At 40.1% G+C, this 21,332-nt stretch overlaps 1 protein-coding gene across 1 annotated transcript in view; it reads left to right on the top strand.

Moving 5' to 3' along the window:
* Window positions 1–21,332, top strand: part of trpm5 (transient receptor potential cation channel, subfamily M, member 5) — a 193,679-nt gene that overhangs the window by 110,463 nt on the left and 61,884 nt on the right. The window contains exons 10-13 of the mRNA XM_051923602.1: window positions 5,237–5,355; window positions 7,028–7,372; window positions 8,629–8,772; window positions 19,821–19,944. Coding sequence (XP_051779562.1) covers window positions 5,237–5,355; window positions 7,028–7,372; window positions 8,629–8,772; window positions 19,821–19,944 — 732 coding nt within the window. The remainder of the gene's footprint in view (window positions 1–5,236; window positions 5,356–7,027; window positions 7,373–8,628; window positions 8,773–19,820; window positions 19,945–21,332) is intronic.

Consider the following 21,332-nt stretch of genomic DNA (forward strand, 5'->3'; position numbering starts at 1 on the left):
AGTGATGAATAATCTGCTTTGGGCAGCTGATTTGGGGAGGGGCGCAGTGCTAATTTTATTGGATTTGAGCTCTGCGTTTGACATTCTGATTAACAGGCTCGAGTGTTGGGTTGGTATTCGGAGTACTGCTATTAAACGGATCACGGATTACCTCAAAGGCAGTATGTTTTCTATATTCAGGTTAAGTCAAAGTTATGCTAACACTAATGGATTATTTTTATCTCGACCACACCTGGTTATGGGGTATGGTGAGGGAGCACGTGTACAGCAGGAAAGTTCATAATATCAATGACCTGAAGGACAGAGTATGGACTGTGGTATCATCTATTCCCTGCGAAATGTGTGTCTGGGCTTTAAATGGTACTGTTGCTCAATGGTTTTTGTGTGTTGAACATGATGGCAAACAGGTTGAGACATTCCTGTAAATCATCTTGCACATATGAAGTATGTTTTGTGAATAAATTGTTTCCGCCATTCAAATGTTAACATAATTTTGACTCACCCTGTATGTAAGTAGCTCAACATCTCCTACCGCCTCCATAACCTGTGTGGTATCCCAGGGGTCTGTCTTAGGTCCAGTCCTCTTCTCTTTATATATGTTACCATTCTACTCTATATTAAACAAGTATAACATCCCATATCATTATTATGCTGATGACACCCAAATGTACTTTTCATTGCAACCGAGTGAAATGGAGTCGGTGACAAAGCTTTAAAACTGCTTAGATGATATAAAACACTATATAGCATTAAACGTCATGCAATTAAATGAGTCAAAAACTGAAGTCATTCTATTTGGACGCCTCACTGCTACCCGAAATACTGCTAGCACATTGGGTCCACTTGTCCAGTACTTAAAGCCATGTGCTAAAAATCTCTGGGTGATTTTTGTTTCAGATGTTACATTTGACAAACAGATCAATGCTGTGGTACAAAGTAGTATTTTCTAACACAAGCTGTTTTTGTAGTTTAATGACCCACATTAGAACATTAGAACAATCTAGACGAGGCCATTCAGCCCAACAAAGCTCACCAGTCCTATCCACTTATTTCTTCCAAAAAAACATCAAGTCGAGTTTTGAAAGTCCCTAAAATCTTACTCTCTACCACACTACTTGGCTGCTTATTCCAAGTGTCTATTGTTCTTTGTGTAAAGTAAAACTTCCTAATGTTTGTACGAAATTTACCCTTAACAGGTTACCAACTGTGTCCCTGTGTTCTTGATGAACTCATTTTAAAATAACAGTCTTTATCCACTGGACTAATTCCCTTCATAATATTAAACACTTCAGTCATGTCACCTCTTAATCTTCTTTTGCTTAAACTGTAAAGGCTCAGCTCTTTAACTCTTTCCTTATAATTCAACCTCTGTAGCCCTGAAATCAGCGTAGTCGCTCTTCTTTGGACCTTCTCTAGTACTGCTATGTCCTTTTTGTAGCCAAGAGACCAAAACTGCACACAGTACTCCAGATGAGGCCTCACCAGTGTGTTATAAAGCTTGAGCAGAACCTCCTTGGACTTGAACTCCACACATTAAGGCGCTATATAACCTGACATTCTGTTAGTCTCTCTTAGCTTAGAGTCCACTACGACTCCTAAATCCTTCTCATAAGGTGTACTGTTGATTTTCTGACTTCCAACTGTGTATTCAAACCTAACATTTTTACTTCCTATGTGTAGTACTAGGGTGTTGTACCATGTTAGCCATTATGAATTTACCAATGTTGTGTCTTGTCCTAGAGTGTATATATAAACACAGGGAACTCTAGTTTTTGTATTACATCTTGCCTGAAGAAGGGGCCTGAGTTGCCTCGAAAGCTTGCATATTGTAATCTTTTTAGTTAGTCAATAAAAGGTGTCATTTTGCTTGGCTTTTCTCTACTTCCTATGTGTAATACTTTACATTTACTGACATTAAAATTCATCTGCCACAAATCTGCCCAAGCCTGTATGCTATCCAAGTCCTTCTGTAATGATATAACGGATTCCAAATTATCTGCTAATCCACCTATCTTGGTATCATCTACAAACTTAACCAGCTTGTAACTTATATTCCTATCTAAATCATTTATACTGTATATATTAAAAATAGCAATGACATGTGTGGAGCACCACTCTTAACATCGGCCAGTTCTGATGAGGTTCCTCACACCATCACCCTCTGCTTCCTGTGTCTGAGCCAATTCTGCACCCTTCTAACAAACATCACCCTGAACTCCCCACTTCTTTTAATTTGATTCCCAGCCTCTCATGTGGCACCTTATCAAATGCTTTCTGAAAGTCCAGATGAATAATATTATCTGCTCCACTTTGATGGTATCCTTTTATTGCCTCCTCATAGAATTCCAGCATGTTAGTAAAACACGACCTCCCTCTTCTGACCCCATGCTGACTGTTCCTAATAACTCCTGTCCTTGCCAGGTGTTGCTCAATCTTATCCTTAATAATTCCTTCCATTAATTTTCCTGTGATGCATGTTAACTTACTGGCCTGTAGTTGCTTGGATCTGCCCTGTCACCCTTTTTATATAATGGGATGATATTTGCCATTTTCCAGTCCTTCGGAATCTCTCCAGTGCGCAGTGACTTCCTAAAAATATGTGTCAAAGGTTTATATCTGTACTCGCTAGCCTCCTTAAGAACTTGAGGGTAAATATTATCTGGTCCTGCTGATTTGTTTGATTTCAGTTTATTTAATCTGAGCAGCACTTCTCCCTCTACAATTTCAAAATCCCTCAGTACCTCCATAGTAGTCCCTGTTACCTCTGGGAGGTTATCCTCTTCCTCACTTGTAAACACCTCAGAAAAATTAAAGTTTAGGGCATCCGCTATTTCATTGTCTGTATCTTTTAATTCTCCTTTACTATTTCTGATGCACTTCACCTCCTCCTTGACTGTTCTTTACTACTAAAATACTGAAAGAATCTCTTAGGATCTTCTTTTGCCTTATCTGCTGTATTCCTCTCCAACTGTCTTTAAGCCTCGCTTAGCAGGGATATCCTGCTTAATGAACAGAAGAATTACAGAAGCTCATTCATGCTTTGGTCACGTCTCGTCTGAATTCTTCTAATGCCCTATATGTCAGGGTGTCTTGTGCGACAGTTTCAAAGGCTTTTATTGACAATTACATTAAGTTTATGCAAAGAGTCAATATTTCCAGTGTTGGCCCTTCTTTCTTTTTCAAGACTTCTGCAATTCATACCAAAACATCTTCCGAGAGCCATCCAAGAACAATTTGGTGACCAACAAGGCCTTTTCCAGAATGATGGAGCACCAGGCCATAAGACAAAAGTGATAACTAAGTGGCTCAGGGAACAAAACATCAAAATTTGGGGTCCATGGCCAGGAAACTCCCCAGACCTTAATCCCATTGAGAACTTGTGGTCAATCCTCAAGAGGCTGAGTGGACAAACAAAACCCCACTAATTCTGACAAACTCCAAGCATTGATTATGCAAGAATGGGCTTCCATCAGTCAGGATTTGGCCCAGAAGTTGATTGACATCATGCCAGGGTAAATTGCAGAGGTCTTGAAAAAGAAAGAAGGGCTAACACTGCAAATATTGACTCTTTGTATAAACTTAATATAATCGTTAATAAAAGTCTTTGAAACTTATGAAATGCTTGTAATTCTACTTCAAGTATACCATAGAACTGCGGTGGGTTGGCATCCTGCCCAGGATTGATTCCTGCCTTGTGCCCTGTGTTGGATGGGATTGGCTCCAGCAGACCCCCGTGACCCTGTGTTCGGATTCAGCGGGTTGGAAAATGGATGGATGGATATAACATAGAAACATCTGACATAAAAATTGTAAAAACACTGAAGCAGCAAACTTTGTGAAATCCAGCACTTGGGTCATTCTCAAACTTTAGGCCACAACTGTATGTGGTGGTGTAGAAAACTGTGGAAAAGGCACCCTCCTCATTACTAAGAAAAAGGTTTTCTCCTCCCATTTCTCTCAAGAGATTAGTTTACAGATTGACTTGGACAGAAGTTGACTGCATGAACTTCTCAAATGTGTTTGTCTGAGTTTCAGTCATAAAATAAAAACACAGTCTTCACTAAATCAAATCAAATTCTGGTTGTCCCTTTCATTCAGGTTTGCTCCTAATTTTGCTCTTCTAACATAGTTCTCCTTTTCACTTTTTTATCTTTAACCCAATCCAGTTTAAATGACCCTTGGACATGAGATCACTTCTGTCACTTGAATAGAACCACCATTATTGATGTACTGTCATGTCTGAGCCAGGGTTCCTTCCCTGGCTGGGGTTCAAATTCATGTTTTATGTCTTTTTTAGATTCTTTTATTTATGTTAATGCTACTTTTGTTGATTACATTCACTATTCTTAGTTTTTGTTTATGTATGTAAGTCACCCCGTGTTATGTTCCAGTTGTTTTTTGGGTGGTCCCAAAAAGGCCACCTGCCAATCACTGTCAAGAACATCCCTCCACCCAATAAATCCAGAGGGTCTCCCACACTTCCTGGCTATTCATTTTGAACATGACTGTGGGTGGTGAGCTTACTGGATTCTATGTTGGGACCTTCTGTTTTAGGCAACTCCATTTTGCCTTTTGCACTCTATGGAACTTGCTTTTGTTTCAGAGCAGTTTTGTGGAAATAAACCTTGTTTTTTTTTTTTTAAATAAAGTTATGTGGTTGCCCTTGTTTCTAGCCAGGTTTGACGGGTTTCCCCTCTCCTCATTTTTGGAAGTGCTTTTTTTGGGACTTACGTGCTTTGGGACTTCTAGGTTATGACATGGACAATCTGGCCTCAAAGCAGTATGTATCTTCTAAGTGTGAAAAAACAGTTTAATACAAATTCACTAACTGTAATAAAAATGACATTACACTGGGATAATGGTCCCTCTCCACAAGGAGGAAGTGCCGTTCATTCCATAGTGGCATGACATGTTTTCCATAGTCCTCCTGCCAGTGTGGATTTCTCTGATTTCCAATGCTCTGTCTAGATGCGTGCGTGCCATGTTTAGTGCCCTTCACATTCCACTTAACTCCCTGTGTCCTGTATGTACTGTAGTAATTGTACTTAAGTGAGAAGTTTACAGCATGTGCGCAAAACAGTACGGCCTAAACACCATGACAACTTATTGATTGTTGGTTATTTTCTCCTCTGGCTACATTTTTACTTTATAAATCTTACAAAAAATGGAAAACATGTTGTCCCATCCAACAGTATCAATTGATATTCTTCTTATTGTTTTTTATGTTTTTTTAAAGCTTGCAAAAGTCAAAGCCAGGAAGCTCAAGAATATCTGGATGAACTGAAGCTCGCTGTAGCCTGGAATCGAGTAGATATTGCCAAGAGTGAGATCTTTAATGGAGAACTGGAATGGCGGGTAAGATTCACTGTTTGCAGCTTTGATGCTTCAGCAGATTGCACTTCTGCACCTGTAGATGCTGATCCATGACCCTACTGTGCTCTCTTACTATCACACTATGCAAACCCACTAATACATCCTGCATGAAAGATATGGGACTGCTGCCCCCAACATGGTTTCAGCCTTCCCTAGCAATTGTGAATTATGCAAAACGTGGCGACCACCTTCTGAAGGCTCAATGTTCTTATAAAGGATTCTGAAGAAATTTTCTTCTAACCAAATTGGCCCTTGCAATTTGCGACTGTATTATTCACGGATTTGCCTATTTGCGAGTTTGTTGTCAATAATTAAATGGAAATTGTTTTGTGAACTTTGTAACCAGTTTCGGAAAACCACAGACAACGTTGTAGCAATGCTACTTAAATGGACTGCAAATCCCAGCAACCCTGGGAGCATCGCATCATTGGGTAACTTCGGTGGTTGCCACAAGGGCAGCTGAGAGAAAGAGAAGGGCGCTAGCTTTAAAAGTGAGCCGTAACAAGTCGGCAGGATTGCAATCCATGGTGTCCTCTTGTTTCAATGCTTCACTGCACTTTTGGTTTACAAGTACACCCATCAGATTGCAGTTTTCTCCAGATTCATGTTCTTGTCCTGTGTCCATTTGTTTTTATGAGTTTGTCTAAATTGGAAAAGGTCTTTGTCTGGGAGCGCTCCCAACTTTTACAAATCTTCACATACATCGGCATCACAGTAGGACAAACTTTGCATAATTTTCAGGAGGCTTTTCACTACACCACCATGATCAAAAGCTGCCAAACTGCACTGCGTCATAAGTGTTTATCGTTTTGTTGGATTTCTTTTGCATCTGTAATATTAATAATTTCTGTCATTTACAGTATTACCATAAATATATGCACATTTATTATAATTTAAATTTCATAACCAGTTACAGTTCACTAAAGAACAGCTGAACCATGCAGTTTGTCTGAGGATGCCACTCATCTTTGTCTTGACAGCCAGCCCCACACACGTAATTTGTTTTTGTGGTGTGATGATTCTGTCTTGCATTTTTCACAACATTTTGCATCTTATTTAGCTCAATAAACTTAGAATATACAGTAACCATGAGCCCAAAACATAGTCATAGATTTCCGCATTTGTGAGGGCTCGGCACCCCAAACCCCTGTGAATCGCAAGTGGTTACTGTACTTTTATTTACTGTGTTAATTTTTCCAATATAGACAATTCTTTCAAATTGATCAATTTTGAGAATTTGTTTTCTTTTTAATAGGATTGATGAAATTACCCATATTGTGTTGTAAGTTGTTTTGTTTATTAGCTGGTATAAATGTTCATTATCACACTCTTTATAACTGTGACATTTCAAAAACGATAGAGATGTCAACTTTTGTTATACCAGGGACGTTCAGAAAGTTTTCACACTTTTATATTTTCAATGGAAATGGTGAAGGTGGGAGGAGTAATAATTGGGCAGTAAAAAGTTAGTACAACGCTGGGAAAATTGCATCGCAAACAAAGGTGACTATGTAGAAAAGTGATGGTACTTGTTTTTGAAATTCTTAATAAATAGATTTTTAAAAAGTGCAGAAAATTTTACATTTGAATTACAATGTATTGTCAACACAAATGTCTTACTTGTTGCCTAACACACAATCTCATTACCTCGCAGTCTTGTGACCTGGAAGAAGTAATGATGGACGCCTTAGTGAACGATAAGCCAGATTTTGTGAAACTCTTTATTGACAATGGAATGAATATCTACGAGTTCCTGACTTATGGTAAACTTCAGGAGCTCTACTGTTCGATTCCTCAGAAGTGCCTTCTCAACGAGCTGCTAAGTAAGAAGCACGAGGAACACAAGCTGACCATTGCTGCAAGGAACTCAAATGCTCGACACGATTCATTTAAAAAAAACACCCGGTATACTCTCCATGAGGTCTCCAGGGTGCTTAAAGACTTCTTAGATGATTCATGTCGTGGATTCTACCAGGACACCAACAAGAGAGGACCACTGGTGAGGAACTTGCCAGATTCTTCATCTTTACAAATGATCACAATACACACGGAAAGTTTATTAATGTAAAAAAAATCCTGAAATGTTAACCTAGAAATCTATTAATAAATTTTATTTTATTTAAATATTTATTCTATTTATTTAAGTTCCTAAGGGGCTGTTGGTAGCTGGGACCACTTCTGGAGGCCAAGCTGAATGTCAGCCCCCACAGAGTGCCTACAAAAGCTTGAGTTCTTGCACTAGTAATACAGCTTTAAAAAAATCAGAGATTAGTCAAAGTAAAGAAACACACTCGCTACCTCGCTAGCTCTGAGGGTTTAACCCAATCTCAGATGACCAGGATGTGTATGGCGCAAACTTTTAAATTTATGATGTCATGTGACACTCACTCCTGGTCATTCTGGGTAACAAAACTGCAGCAACAGTGAAGAAAGCATTGTTGCCCATAATCTACTATAGAATAAGATTCTACTCTATCTGTATGTGTGTGTGTGTGGGTGTGTGTGCGTGTGCGTGTGTGTGTGTGTGTCCAGTCCCTCCAAACAATCTGATTGGTCAGTTTAGCTTTGGTCTAATTGGTCAGTTTAGCTTTGGTCATGTGATCGACAGAGGAAGTAGAGGGCAAGGCAGGTTGAAACACATGAGGAGGAGTTAAAGTGTAGGGGGTACACCTTCAGAGATGTTAATTGTTCACGAGAATATGTTTTCAAAATGGGTAATGAGGACCAGTCTACCATTGGTGGTGTTCAAAGAGCAAACAGGAGATGAGCAACACGTCTTGAAATGATAGAGTCTCATTGGCAAGCTTTATGAGAACGCGATCGAGAGAGACAGTGCTGTGCAAGAGAAATTCAGACACACGAGGCTGCTGAAAAGGAACGCTGTGGGTACAAATAGGGCAAGAGATGTACTTGTTATATTTGTTTTATTACCTGAATTCGACAGGTTACGTGGCTTGTAGAGAATAAAGGCGCTGCAGTAAGAGTGAGAGAGAGAGGTGTTAGGAGCAGGCGCTGATACAGTACAGCGCATTGCCGCACCCACCACATGACAAACCAACTCAGGCTGCAGTAAGATGTTCAATAATTTTAACATTATTAAGTACACTTCCAATATTTTTTTAATTAACAATATTGAATTTTATGCATATCCAAACTTCCAAAAGGAAGAACTTTGACCAAAAAAGATTCAGGAGGGAGGTCCTGATAAAATAAGAGTACACAATGCATAATCTGACCCTCACTGTCTTCTTTCAGGAAAAGAATATCAAGACAAGAATGTCTCACGGGCAGAAGTGCTTACCCAACCTAAACCAGAGATGTGAGAATCCTTGGCGAGACCTCTTCCTGTGGGCAGTCCTTCAAAACAGACAAGAAATGGCCAATTACTTCTGGGCAATGGTAATCTGTTTCCTGATTGATTGTTTGGCATCTCATTGTTGTGTGGCTGCTGATTAACAAATAGAAACAGTGAAGGGTTAGGAATCCTAAAAAAGCAAGTCAACCAGAAACTATGGCAAAAGAAAAAGGTTCCTTTAGCAGCCGAGACGGGTTGACGTTTCAGAAACTGGCTGGAATGAAAACCTGCAGTCACTGTGGCCCCCCAGCACCTGAGTTTAATACCTCTTGGCTTAGAGGAAAGGCTAAATAAATTGGTAAAATCTCATTAGCGTTTAATGAAAATAAAGAATTTCAGTATCATCTTTTTGCTCCTTCTGCTTTTAGATGAAAGAAAAATTGCTACCTTGTTGAGCATAAGAAAGGCGCTATACAAATAAAATGTGTTATTTACTACTAGCCATCCCCCATGCCTTCGCCCGCGTAGTAGTGAAACAGGCTAGGTCCACTCCATAATGTGGCGAGAGACAGAGTGACTCAAACGGAGGTTGGCATGTGAGTGAGGAGGGCACAGCCCGGCGCCCCACTCCTGACGTCACGCTTCCCCCTCTCCTTGGCCTGCAGTCTCTGTCTCGGATTAGAGTGAATAAATCGGTCCTGCAAGCAAACTATGATTCTTAGCACAATGAGAGGAGTTGCAAAATCAACCGGAATGTTCAAACAAATTATAGAAAAAAAACCCGATCTAAATCCGTTAAATAGTTCTCTCGTTCGCTAGCTAAATGGTTCTAGGATACGCCCCGAGGCTGGCGCGTGAGTAAGGAGGGCCCCGACCCCCTCCCCTCTACCCACTGTGTGTCTCTTGGATTTGCACAAATTAATCAGTACCTCAAGCAAACTATGACACTTAGTGCAATGAGAGAAGTCACAAAATCAACCAGAATGTTGAAGCAAATTATAGAAAAAACCCCCGATCTAAATCCGTTAAGTAATTCTCTCATGAAAAGTGGACAGACAGATAGACAGATGTTGGATTTTATATAGAGAGGGATGCAGGCCTGTTTTCTGACATCAGCTGAAGGCCACGTCATATTACACGCCTTTAACGAGTTGGAGGCAGTCGGTGGCACCACACCATTAACCCATTCGCCTGATGTGACATACCCAATGACTTGGGTCCAACTAGTCCAACACAAACAAACAGGTGTGATTTTGTCTTTAGTCATGGGGTGTGCTCTGTGTGCATGGGATCTGACCACCAATTTAATGCACATTTGGAAGTTCAGTGAATAAAATACAGCAACAAGGAATAAGAAACACGTAGGCTTTGGACCTCACAAACAGAAGAGACGCTCCACTGTCTGATGTCTTGTGTTTTACATAGCACATCAGAATGGAAAAAAAGAAATAAAGGAGCAGTGATTGTGCCTGAACCCGCTGTACCAGTTAACCCTGCCAGGCAGCACGTTATTGGCTGTCAGAAAGAGGGGTGAACACAACTGTGCTGGAAGATCTGAACGTGATGACTAAATGTGGCAGGCCAGGAGATATTCAGTCATGAAAACTGACCTGCTCCAGTGATGAGATTGGCAAGTGTGACATACCCCACAACTACAGGTGGCGCAATGTGACAGTGGTTTATGTATGCCATTTTAGATCACAAGGAGTCACGGACAGATCTGAACAGTCGCTACAATCAAAAATGACTTCATGAGTGTTTCTAATGGCTTAGAACTCAGAAATTAAAAATTGACCTCAGTCTTGCTTAGTCTTACATTTTAAAAAACAAAGATTCTGCTTTATTTAAATAAATATTGGGCTGAGATTTGACTTTGACATTTTTCACCAACTTTTTATTAAGTAAAGACAAAATGACAGGAGATAATCAATAAACAATTGCACATTATAAAAGAACCCAAACCTCCTTCTCCCACCTTGTGCCACCCAGCCTGAGCAAAGGCATAAAATATTCTGGAAGTATCCCGTTGCCAGAGAAGGGAAGATGGGATTCAATTTTGAACCAATCCATTAACCCATGACAGCAGTTGTGTACAAATGTTTATAAATCCATCCATCCATCCATCCATCCATCCATCCATCCATCCATCAATTTTCCAACACGCTGAATCCGAACACAAGGTCATGGGGATCTGCTGGAGCCAATCCCAGCCAACACAGGGCACAAGGCAGGAACCAATCCCGGACAGGGCGCCAACTCACCACAGTGTTTATAAATAAATAATCAAAATAGAAAGCCAAAACTTCTCAGGTGGACCTCAAAATCAAAGAGAATAAGTTATAATGAAACAAAATAACCAAGATTGCCATAACATCTAATACCAACACTAATTCTGGTTATACATTGAAGCCTGGACACTCTGGAAGCTGGTGTGGAAAAGAAGATGACGGCAGAATTGGATGCCATCATGAAAAATGCCCTCCATCCCCTCTCTTGGAGCACTTTTAGCCACAGACTCATTCCACCATGGTGTGCTGAGAAAGCGCCTCTGGGGGTCTTTTCTGCCCACTGCTGTCAGGCAGTTCAATGCTTCCACCTGATGTACTCGTTAAGTTCATTTTGAAATGTCTGCACAATATACATTTATTTATTTTTATCTACTTATCAATTGATTGATTTTATTATCTGTCCTGCGAGTCTGTATTCTTGTTTTTTCATGTTTCTGATGCTGTACGCATTGTGATAGACAGCCCGACCACAGACAGACAGACACCGGATGTCGAATGCCACACACGGTTTATTAAACTATTTACACAAATGAAACAGTCCTGCACCACACACAGTGCTCCAGCACCAGACACTCTCCAATACGGGCCTTTAAATGTCCGTGGGCCGCCTCTCTTCTTCCTGTCGCTGAATCTTCATCCACCTCCAGCCTCCAACTCTCACTCCTCGACTATAGGAAGGCGGCTCACTTTATAGTCACCCGGACATGCTCCAGGTGCTCGCTGACGTTCTTCTGGTGGCACTTCCTGGTGTGGCGGAAGTGCCACATGAGCATCCGGAAGCACTCCGGGCATCCCTGGAAGGTTCTTCATCAACCCTCCCAGGTGTGACGGAAGTGCAGATATCCCGGGCTCTATGAGGCTCGGGGTGCCCCCTGGCGGTGGCCACGGGTCCTAATGGACTTGAGCCTCCACGTTCCGTCCCTGCGGTGGTTGCCCCCTCGTGACCCGGGGGACATATGGTCTGACTCCCGATCCTTCCAGGCATCCCATCTGGTTCTGGCCCCCAGCCTCCTGCCACAGCATCTAAATTTCCTTTTGGGATTAATAAAATTTTTCAATTGTGTTTACATACAGGCAATGACATGCATGGGACAAACACTGAAAAATGTAAGCAGATACTACTACTACTAACAACATATTATTATTATTATTATAAATGCAAATGTCACAATCAGAAATCAGACTTGCTACCACGCTTTGATGCTTTCCATCCTTACACTACAAGAAGTGCACATTTGAACACATCTCGCCTGAAGAAGGGGCCTGAGTTGCCTCGAAAGCTCGCATATTGTAATCTTTTTAGTTAGCCAATAAAAGGTGTCATTTTGCTTGGCTTTTCTCTAAACACATTTCCGTAAATCCTAGTTATAACTAGTGATAAGCTTTATGATTCGTGAAAAATTTAATTCACAGCAAAACTGTGTGCCTTGCAAAAAAAAATTCACTAAACAAACTGTGTGTCACTTCTGGTGAAATTCGTACAATGGACACCAAAAGAAACTCATTTTATTCCTGCCTGGAAGCGTTTTCATCGATTAATTCTGCATGCGTCTGCTGGTCATTTAGTTTTTAAACAAAGATCTTTAATGAAGGAGAAAGACCACCAGACTCATTTCCTGTCAAGAACAACAATATTTACTTCTATAGCGCATTTTCATACACATAATGGAGCTCAAAGTGCTTTACAGGATGAAGAAAGAGAAAAAAGACAAAATAAATAAGAAAATAAAATTAGGGAACACTAATTAACAGAATAAAAGTAAGGTCCGACGGCCTGGGGGGCAGAAAAAAACGAAAAAAAAAAACTCTAGACGGCTGGAGAAAAAAATAAAATCTGCAGGGGTTCCAGGCCACGAGACCACCCAGCCCCTCTAGGCATTCTGACTAACATCAATGATCTCAATCAGTCCTCATGGTATTCAGAGTTCACATGGAAGAACTTGATGATGACAGTCATGTGGACTTCTGGCCTTCAATCCATCAGGCAAATGTGTAGAGGAGTCCATAAGAAAAGTGGGGGGAATCAACTGGGCCACCCCGTTTAATGCAAAAGTCCAAAAAATAAAACTGAAAGAAGCACTCAGGGGCACAACAACAGAAAACTGGGGCAATAACTGTCTGGGTAGCCTCAGCATCTTCTGCAGGTTTGTGGCTCTGTCAAGCTGTCCATCATGCAGAAATTCTGCTTCTCAACTGACGCCACTTCTTCTAGGGATGTCGGAATTTAAGCACTTTGAGCCTGGGAAAGGTGCTATATAACTAAAAGGTATTATTACAGGGGCCGGCATTTCCTGGAGCATGTGGAAGAAAATGATGAATACAGACACTGAAATGCCCCAATTTAAGCAATAATAAGCAATAGGCAGGAGAAAGCGTCAATTGTTATTTTTTATCTAAATCTTGCAAGAGGCAAAAAAACTTTTCATAATGTCAGTGTTTTTGCAAAGAAAAAAGTGTCCTCTGCGCTATTATTTATACAATTAATTAATTCGGTCACCACTCAAAGAAAGGAATTCATTACATAATCAGAAAACTTTTAACGCGATTGGTTACACCCAGTTGCTAGCAGGACATGGCAGATGTTGATACCTTAAGTGACCACATTTTAATTAATAGTCCTGTTTGCTTAGGATGTACGTGACTTTTTAAATGTATTATTTTTATTCTTACAAAAGGAGATGTGTGAATTTCTTCACATACACCCTGTTTCTCATGGTTTAAAATGGCCTAAATTTATTATGATCCAGCTGGGTACAAAAACAGGAAACTTACCGCTATAGAAGTTATGCCAAATGGTTATGCCGTAAATGTAACATTTTTCTCTTAAGGGGTTATATAAAATAACAAGAAATACATTTCTCATAGTGAAAAATAAAATAACAGCATCAGCTTTTAAGCATAAGCTCAGAAGGATATGACACTCAGACACATGCCAAGTGCACACTGGACCAGGGTTCAAATTCAACTCTTACAAGCATGCCCTTACTAAGCATTTTTTGGGTACTGCAGATGTTAAAACAGATGATACAGTTAGGAACTGCGCACCCTCTCACCCGGGGGTGGTGGTGCAAGCATCACAAGAATCTGATGGGTGATCCTCAGATGCCAATGCATGACCCTAATTATGGTGGCAATCTTGGCAAATGCCATCTTTAAGATCAAAGACAGAAAAACAAACTTGAAAGTTTCAAGGCACTTGGAGAGTTGCATATCTTGAAGAAACAAGAAAGAGCAGTTGCTATGGCGGATTGGTGGTGGCGGTTGGGCTGCCTGTGTGGTGAGAAGGCACAGTAATATGCACGATGGTATAAAAAGAATTCATTTTACTGGGTTACGACAGACTACATGCATTACACAGACAGGTTAACATGGAAGTACAAGTGAGGCTTTAGAGATCAGCATTCCTTGTTTCCCACCATAAAAAGAAACTTAAAACTCTTTTTAAGAAGAAGAAGACTTTGCATTTATGTAGACACTCACAGCGCTTTAAATCAAAAGTGAATGTCACAACTGTGAAGTCATCTGCAAACGGAATTTTAGTGACAGCTCCACAAACTTCAATGTGAATCAAGACTTACCTGTTTTGCTCGTCACTATTTAGAACGCTGCATAAGCTCAGCTCTCACTACTTGGATGGTGATTGGAAATGACACTTTTTTCTTTTTTTAACAAATTCCATATGCTTCGTGGCCCAGAATATCAACTGCCACTCCAGGGTAGCTCTGGCCAATGTCCTGCTGTAAAATGAAACTTGTTATTGATCCCAAATCCCTGAAATTCCTCTAGAAATTGGTAATTCATGGGAGCTTTTATTTTAACAGTCACTTTCACTGTTTTCTTGTTGAGTATGTGACCATAAGGGGGCACTACTGAGCCCCAAACTCAAAACACAGTAATACACCACACTTTATTGGAATAAAACTAGCAAAACACCCGCACTTCGCAGCGGAGAAGTAGTGTGTTAAAGAGGTTATGTAAACATATATATACATATACACATATCTACATATACATATTTATATATACATATACACATCCACATATACATATACATATATATATATATATACATATATATATATATACATATATATATATATATATATATATATATATATATATATACATATACAAATGTACATATCTACATATATATATACAGTATATACATATGTACATATATATACATATAAATATATACATATGTACATATATACACATATAAATATATACATATGTACATATATACACATATATATATACATATGCACATATATACACATATATATATACATATGCACATATATACACATATATATATACATATGCACATATATATATATAAATATAGACATACATATATACATACATACATACATTCACATATATATATATATATATACATTCACATATATATATATATATATATATATATATATATATATATATACATTCACATATATATATATATATATATATATATATATATATATATATATACATTCACATATATATATATATATATATATATATATATATATATATATATATATATATATTCACGGCATTCGTAGTCTGAATCACAATCTGATTGTATGGGTGGTTACCTACCAGGTAACGCTTATGGTTGGCCAACAAGTCAGCTAACATCAGCCACGGTGCCTTCAGTTTTGAGAAGCAGATCATAGAATGGTTGAAAATAGTTTACTGTCAAATAATGCAAAGAGTACGCGACACGTGTTTCGCCCTAATTCTTGGCTAATCAGGCGTACACACTCAATGCACTCCCTTATGGGAATCGAACCTCGGACGTCAGCGCTAGAGGGGCTTCGCGGCGGTAAAGTATTGCTTTTAAATTTTAATTAAGAAGAAAAGAAAACCTTTTTAAATTGAGGGAAAATATACCAATAACAATTTGTTAAGAATCTGTTTTTTTGTGAAGTTGCCTTTACACAGCCTCTCCGCTGTTTTATAAACGAATGCCATATAAGGCCGCCCTTTCTCCTTCACAGTCAGTTCACGTGATTATGTGGGAGGCATGATGATGGGATACGCAACCCCCGCAACCCCACCTCCCACAGCCAGCGAGCTGCAGTCCATTACAGTATATGGACAAAAAAGAGGTTCCAGTTATGACCGTTACACTTTGAATTTCGAAATGAAACCTGCCTAACTTTTGTAAGTAAGCTGTAAGGAATGAGCCTGCCAAATTTCAGCCTTCCACCTACACGGGAAGTTGGAGAATTAGTGATGAGTGAGTGAGTGAGTGAGTGAGTGAGTGAGTGAGTGAGTGAGTGAGTGAGTGAGTGAGTGAGTGAGTGAGTCAGTGAGGGCTTTGCCTTTTATTAGTATAGATAAAGGATTTTTATTCTCCCAAAGCACTTCTTCACACTCTCCTCTCCAGAATTAGCCACAATAAATCTGACAGTTCTACAAAAATCAAACAATTCTTCCGCCTCTTTATTTCCACTGAGTATTGTCAGATGACTTGCAAAAATGATTCAGTGATGTGAGGCAGTGGCCTCCCTTTCCAGCCGGACCCAGGAATGCTTCCAGTGCTATGCCATGTCTCCCAGGAAACCCTTCAAGACCACAAAGAAAGTAAGGAGTTTTTCTCCCAACAGTGCCCTCTATTGGCACCCATGGACCCCAGCAGGGCTGCACTTCTGGACTCCAACTCCCAAGCACCCCTGCAGGTATCCTGACTAGGTTGCCATAAACGGATCACTGCCACCTGGTGTGTGGGGTCTGGAAGTGCTCCTGACTCCTGCTTCTGCTGGTCCATCAATGGTGGATGGACACAAACTTATTTTTCCGCCTGCTGCTCAACTCCATCTGTTATCCTCCTACAACATACGACATACCAACATCATTTCTTGTCTGTCCCTTTAATTTTCTTCATACTTCTCTGTAGCTGCAACACAGAAAATGTCTCCGACAAACTAAAGCTAGCTGAACGTTACAACTTGAACAGGATAATCTTGTATGTCAACCACAGTACGTCAACAAGTCAAGTATATCTTGTTTCTTATACAGGACTGTGTGCTCCATGCATTCATCTTCTGTTTCTCATTTTATGCATGTATTTGTTTGTATCCTGTATTATCTCTCTATTATAAAAAAAAAATCATGGAAGGAGATGAAACGTGATTTTCTCAGAGAGACACTTTTATGACCTGCAAGACGAGACTTTGTGCCAAGAGATTTAACCATGCCCGGGTCTGGAAATAAAAGACAAAGAGTAGATGACAAAGTAGAACGTCATAAAGAATTCAAAAACGTTGACAGGACACACATGCAAAGCAGGTTAGAGATAATGGGAGTATGAAAATTCGAAAGTCTCAAAAAAATGATAGTAAAGATCGCATTAGTGCAAAGAAACAGAAATTATTACTCAGTGAAATAATGGAACAGCAGAAAGAGATTGAATATATTGTTAGATTTAAACTTTAAGTCGCAGACTTATAGATCGTCTAATTCGTGTTGCCATCAGGGAAAAATAGTGTTTCTTCCCAATAAAAGGTGTATGCACGAGAATTAAAAGATTGTTTGGTGAAAGTGAAATCCCACAAGAGAAAATTTCAAGCCCCATTGAGACAAGAGCTTATGCAAAGAGATTTGAAAAGTCCTGCCCACATAACCATGCACACGGTTCAATCATTTCTCATTTGTGTGAATGCTATTGTCAGACACAGTTTGTGTAGAGAGAAAGAAACGATATTCACTCACAGGCAGTTATACGTTGTGTTGTCACGATGTAATTCCTAACACAGAATCAAAATTCAATGCGATATTAACGAAAGGTAAAAGCGAAAAGCAATCGAATATATGGACATAGGTGATATGACAGAAGTATGTAGATATTGCTTGGCTTTAAACTTTAAGTTGGAGACTTGTAGATCATCTAATTCATGTTGCCATCAGGGAAAAGTAATGTTTCTTCCTAATGAAGAGGTGTATCTGCGAGAATTAAAAGTGTTGTTGTTTTGTGAAAGTGAAATCCACATACGTGAGCAGCAGAGATGTGAAACTCCTGGCGCGTAGTGCAGGTGGGGAGGTTGTCGAGCGAAGTGAGTAGGGGGTTATTTAAACTTTTTCGGTGTTTGTATTCCCCTTGTATCCTTTTGAAGATTTGTGAGGGGCTTTGCACATAACACTAATATTTTTAAATTTTCTTTCTTTTTTGTTATGTGTTTACACCATAGTGTGTGTGTGTGTATTTACAGTGCTGTATATGCACGGGATGTTCAAAAAGTTTCCGCACATTTTTTTAACTCTATTTATTAAGGATTTCAAAAACAAATGACTTCACTTTTCTACATAGTCACTCAACTTTTTTATGTCACCAGCAAAAAAATGTTTTTGGTTGGGCACATAGCCACTGATGCACCACTGCATTCACATCATTCCTCGTGGTCGTGGCTGTAGCTGAATGTCTGGAGCGCTCTGCATCTGTCACAATAGTACGGCCATTATGGAACATTTCAATCCACTCACAGACGACTCTATGACAGAGACCTTTTTCCTCATACTGAGCACACATACGGAGATGAATTTGTGCACCCAGCACACCTTCTGCCCACAAAAAGCGTACGACAGAACATGTGGCAGCCACTCAACCCAACACAGACAGACACAAGAGGCACACTGACAAAACTCACGCTTTTTATTTTCAGTTCTCTCCTTTACAGCACCTCACACAGTGCACCTCTTTGGCCGCCTCTACTCCTCTCTTGCAAGCTCTGTCCTCTGTCTCCCGACTCCGGCTCTCCGAATGGAGTGAGGCAGCCCCTTTTGTAATGCACCTGGATGTTCTCCAGGTGCTCCCTGATGACCTTCCTGCAGCACTTCTGCGTGTGACACCCAGAAGCATTCCGGGTGTACTTGGTTCCTGTTCTGGCAGCACTTCCTGGTGTGGCAGAAGTGCTGCAGTCTAGGGCTTAGCCAATGTTTATGCACCCCCTAGTGGTGGCCACTGGCCCCCACAGGGTTGAGCTCCCAAGCTCTGTTCCCGTGGCCCCAACACCCACCAGGGCTGCTGCCTTCTCGTTTTCCAGGGGAGGTACTGCTCTTTCCATCCTCCAGGCATCCTAACTGGGCATGAGCCCCAGCTGTCCACCACAATCGCAGCCATCTTCACCACAGGGTGACAACTCTTATACTAAACTGCAAGGGCAGCCAGCTTGCCAGACAGAACAAGTCACATGACACTCTCAGACACATCCAATTACTACTCCTCCCGCCTTTACAGTTTCCAATGAAAATATAAGAGTGAGGAAACTTTTTGAACATCCCTCGTATATTAATTTATCTATCTACTTATTAATTTATTCAATGAGTTTCTGCAAAATGCCAAATTTCCACCCAATGACAAATACAATTATAACTAATCGTACCTCTATAGCTAAAATGTGTTATTATTCATACTTTTCATGATGTGAACTTCATGTGCTCTGTCTGACCTGATGATTAATGAGTGAAGGACATCGATTTCGAAGGACTTTATGTGCCTGTTTAGTTATGAAGTGTTTGGGAAAGCACTCTTAAATTCAATCTCAAGATGGACTTTCTTATGTTCATAGGATTACAATGTGTTCAAGGAAACTAGCCACTGACTTGTTAATGTGTCTGATTATTGTGACGTTTTCATGGAAGGTATTTTGTGGATATTCAGCTAAGGATTTTTGTCCATTTTGGGTAAAATAAAAGTAATGGAAGAGGAACCACCACCAGCAGTACAATTATTAGTATCTCATTGAGCATCTCACTAAGGTACTGTATGTTCACTGTTGGCTGGGTTGCTGTGATATCTTTGTAATTTGTCAGAGGATTGTTTTTGAAATCTCTCAAAATGTTAATTGCAGGGCCCAGAGGCGGTAGCGGCAGCCTTGGCTGGCTGTAAAATCATGAAGGAAATGACTCGTTTGGAGTCGGAGGCCGAATCAGCGAGGAGTATGAAAGAGGCCAAATACGAGCAGTTTGCCCTGGGTGAGTCAACAAAGGCCTTCAGCTTGTTTTTCTTGTGTTAGCTCCAGTGTTTTAAATGTTTGCACTTTCAAAAGATTTGTGTTAAACAAGATAGAAACTATAAGCATGGCAGGTGGGTTCAATGACTAAGTTAACTGCTATGAAAGTTGGAGCATTTCACATTTTTTAGTTACTTCATCCAAGAGTCAGTTATCATAGTTTTGTTTATTAAATACTAGTTATGTTAGCTGTCTGAGATGGTTTGAAATCTAAGGGCTCATCTAAGACCTCAGCATTTCCATTTGTAGAGGACCATCAATTGGAATACATTTTGTAATGTATGTACAGTAAGTAATAACATACATTACAACTGTCTTTCCAACAGATGGCACACCACAAACGTGTAGTAATAAAATGCATTTGCTTTTCAGAGAAAGGAAAGGAGAAGAGCAGGAGAAGGAGAAGAGCAAACTAAACATATTATAGCATATCATGCAATGTGTGCCCAGCGGTATACATGGGACAAACATCAAAAACACTCATAACACGTATACAGGAACATCACAATGTGTCAGAAGGAAGGACCTACTGTTCTGATATACGCTCATACAATTTTGACCAAACACATGTGTAACTGGACACGCTGCAAGTAAAATTCAGGGCCAATAGCAAGAGTGCCAGAGAGCTGGCTGAAATGTGGCTATCTAATGAAAACGCCATTAAGATACATTTGGACATGAGCCCAGTATATGCAGGCTTGAAAAAAAGAACATGCACAAAATAAATAAGACTTTATGACCAACACCCTCCAAACTACACCTCATTAATCCCCCCCCCCCCTCCCTATTTGCTATATATTGCTTTGGATTCCTGTATGTCTAATCATTTTCCTCTGATGATGCATTCCTGACAGGAGTTGAAAGCTTAGGAAAATAAATCTATTTTAAGATAACATTCATTTTTTCCCTTTGTTGATTTCCAGCTCCAAATATGCAAACCGTATCACAGACCTTCACTTTGGAGTAGTGGCTCTGTGGCTAAGGGAGTTTTTTTTTGTTCTTTATTTCGCTTTATACAATTTCTTGTATTAGGAATTTGGTAGTTTTCACACACCCCTTGGGGTCAGAGCGCAGGGTCAGCCATTGTACAGCATCACCTGGAGCAATTACAGGTTAAGGGCCTTGCTCAAGGGCCCAGCAGAGCAGGATCTCTTTTGGCAGTGACGGTTGCTGGTTTGAATCCTGGCAGTCACAGAAGGAATGCTGCTCTGTTGGGCCCTTGAGCAAAACCCTTAACCTGCAATTGCTCCAGGGGTGCTGTACAAACAGCTGACCCTGTGCTCTGCCCCTAAAACTCTGAGTAAGTTAGGGTATGTGAAAAAGGGAATTTCCCCTTAGGGATTAATATAG

The sequence above is a fragment of the Erpetoichthys calabaricus genome, chromosome 2 (genome assembly GCF_900747795.2).
Source record: "Erpetoichthys calabaricus chromosome 2, fErpCal1.3, whole genome shotgun sequence".
Classification (NCBI taxonomy): domain Eukaryota; kingdom Metazoa; phylum Chordata; class Cladistia; order Polypteriformes; family Polypteridae; genus Erpetoichthys; species Erpetoichthys calabaricus.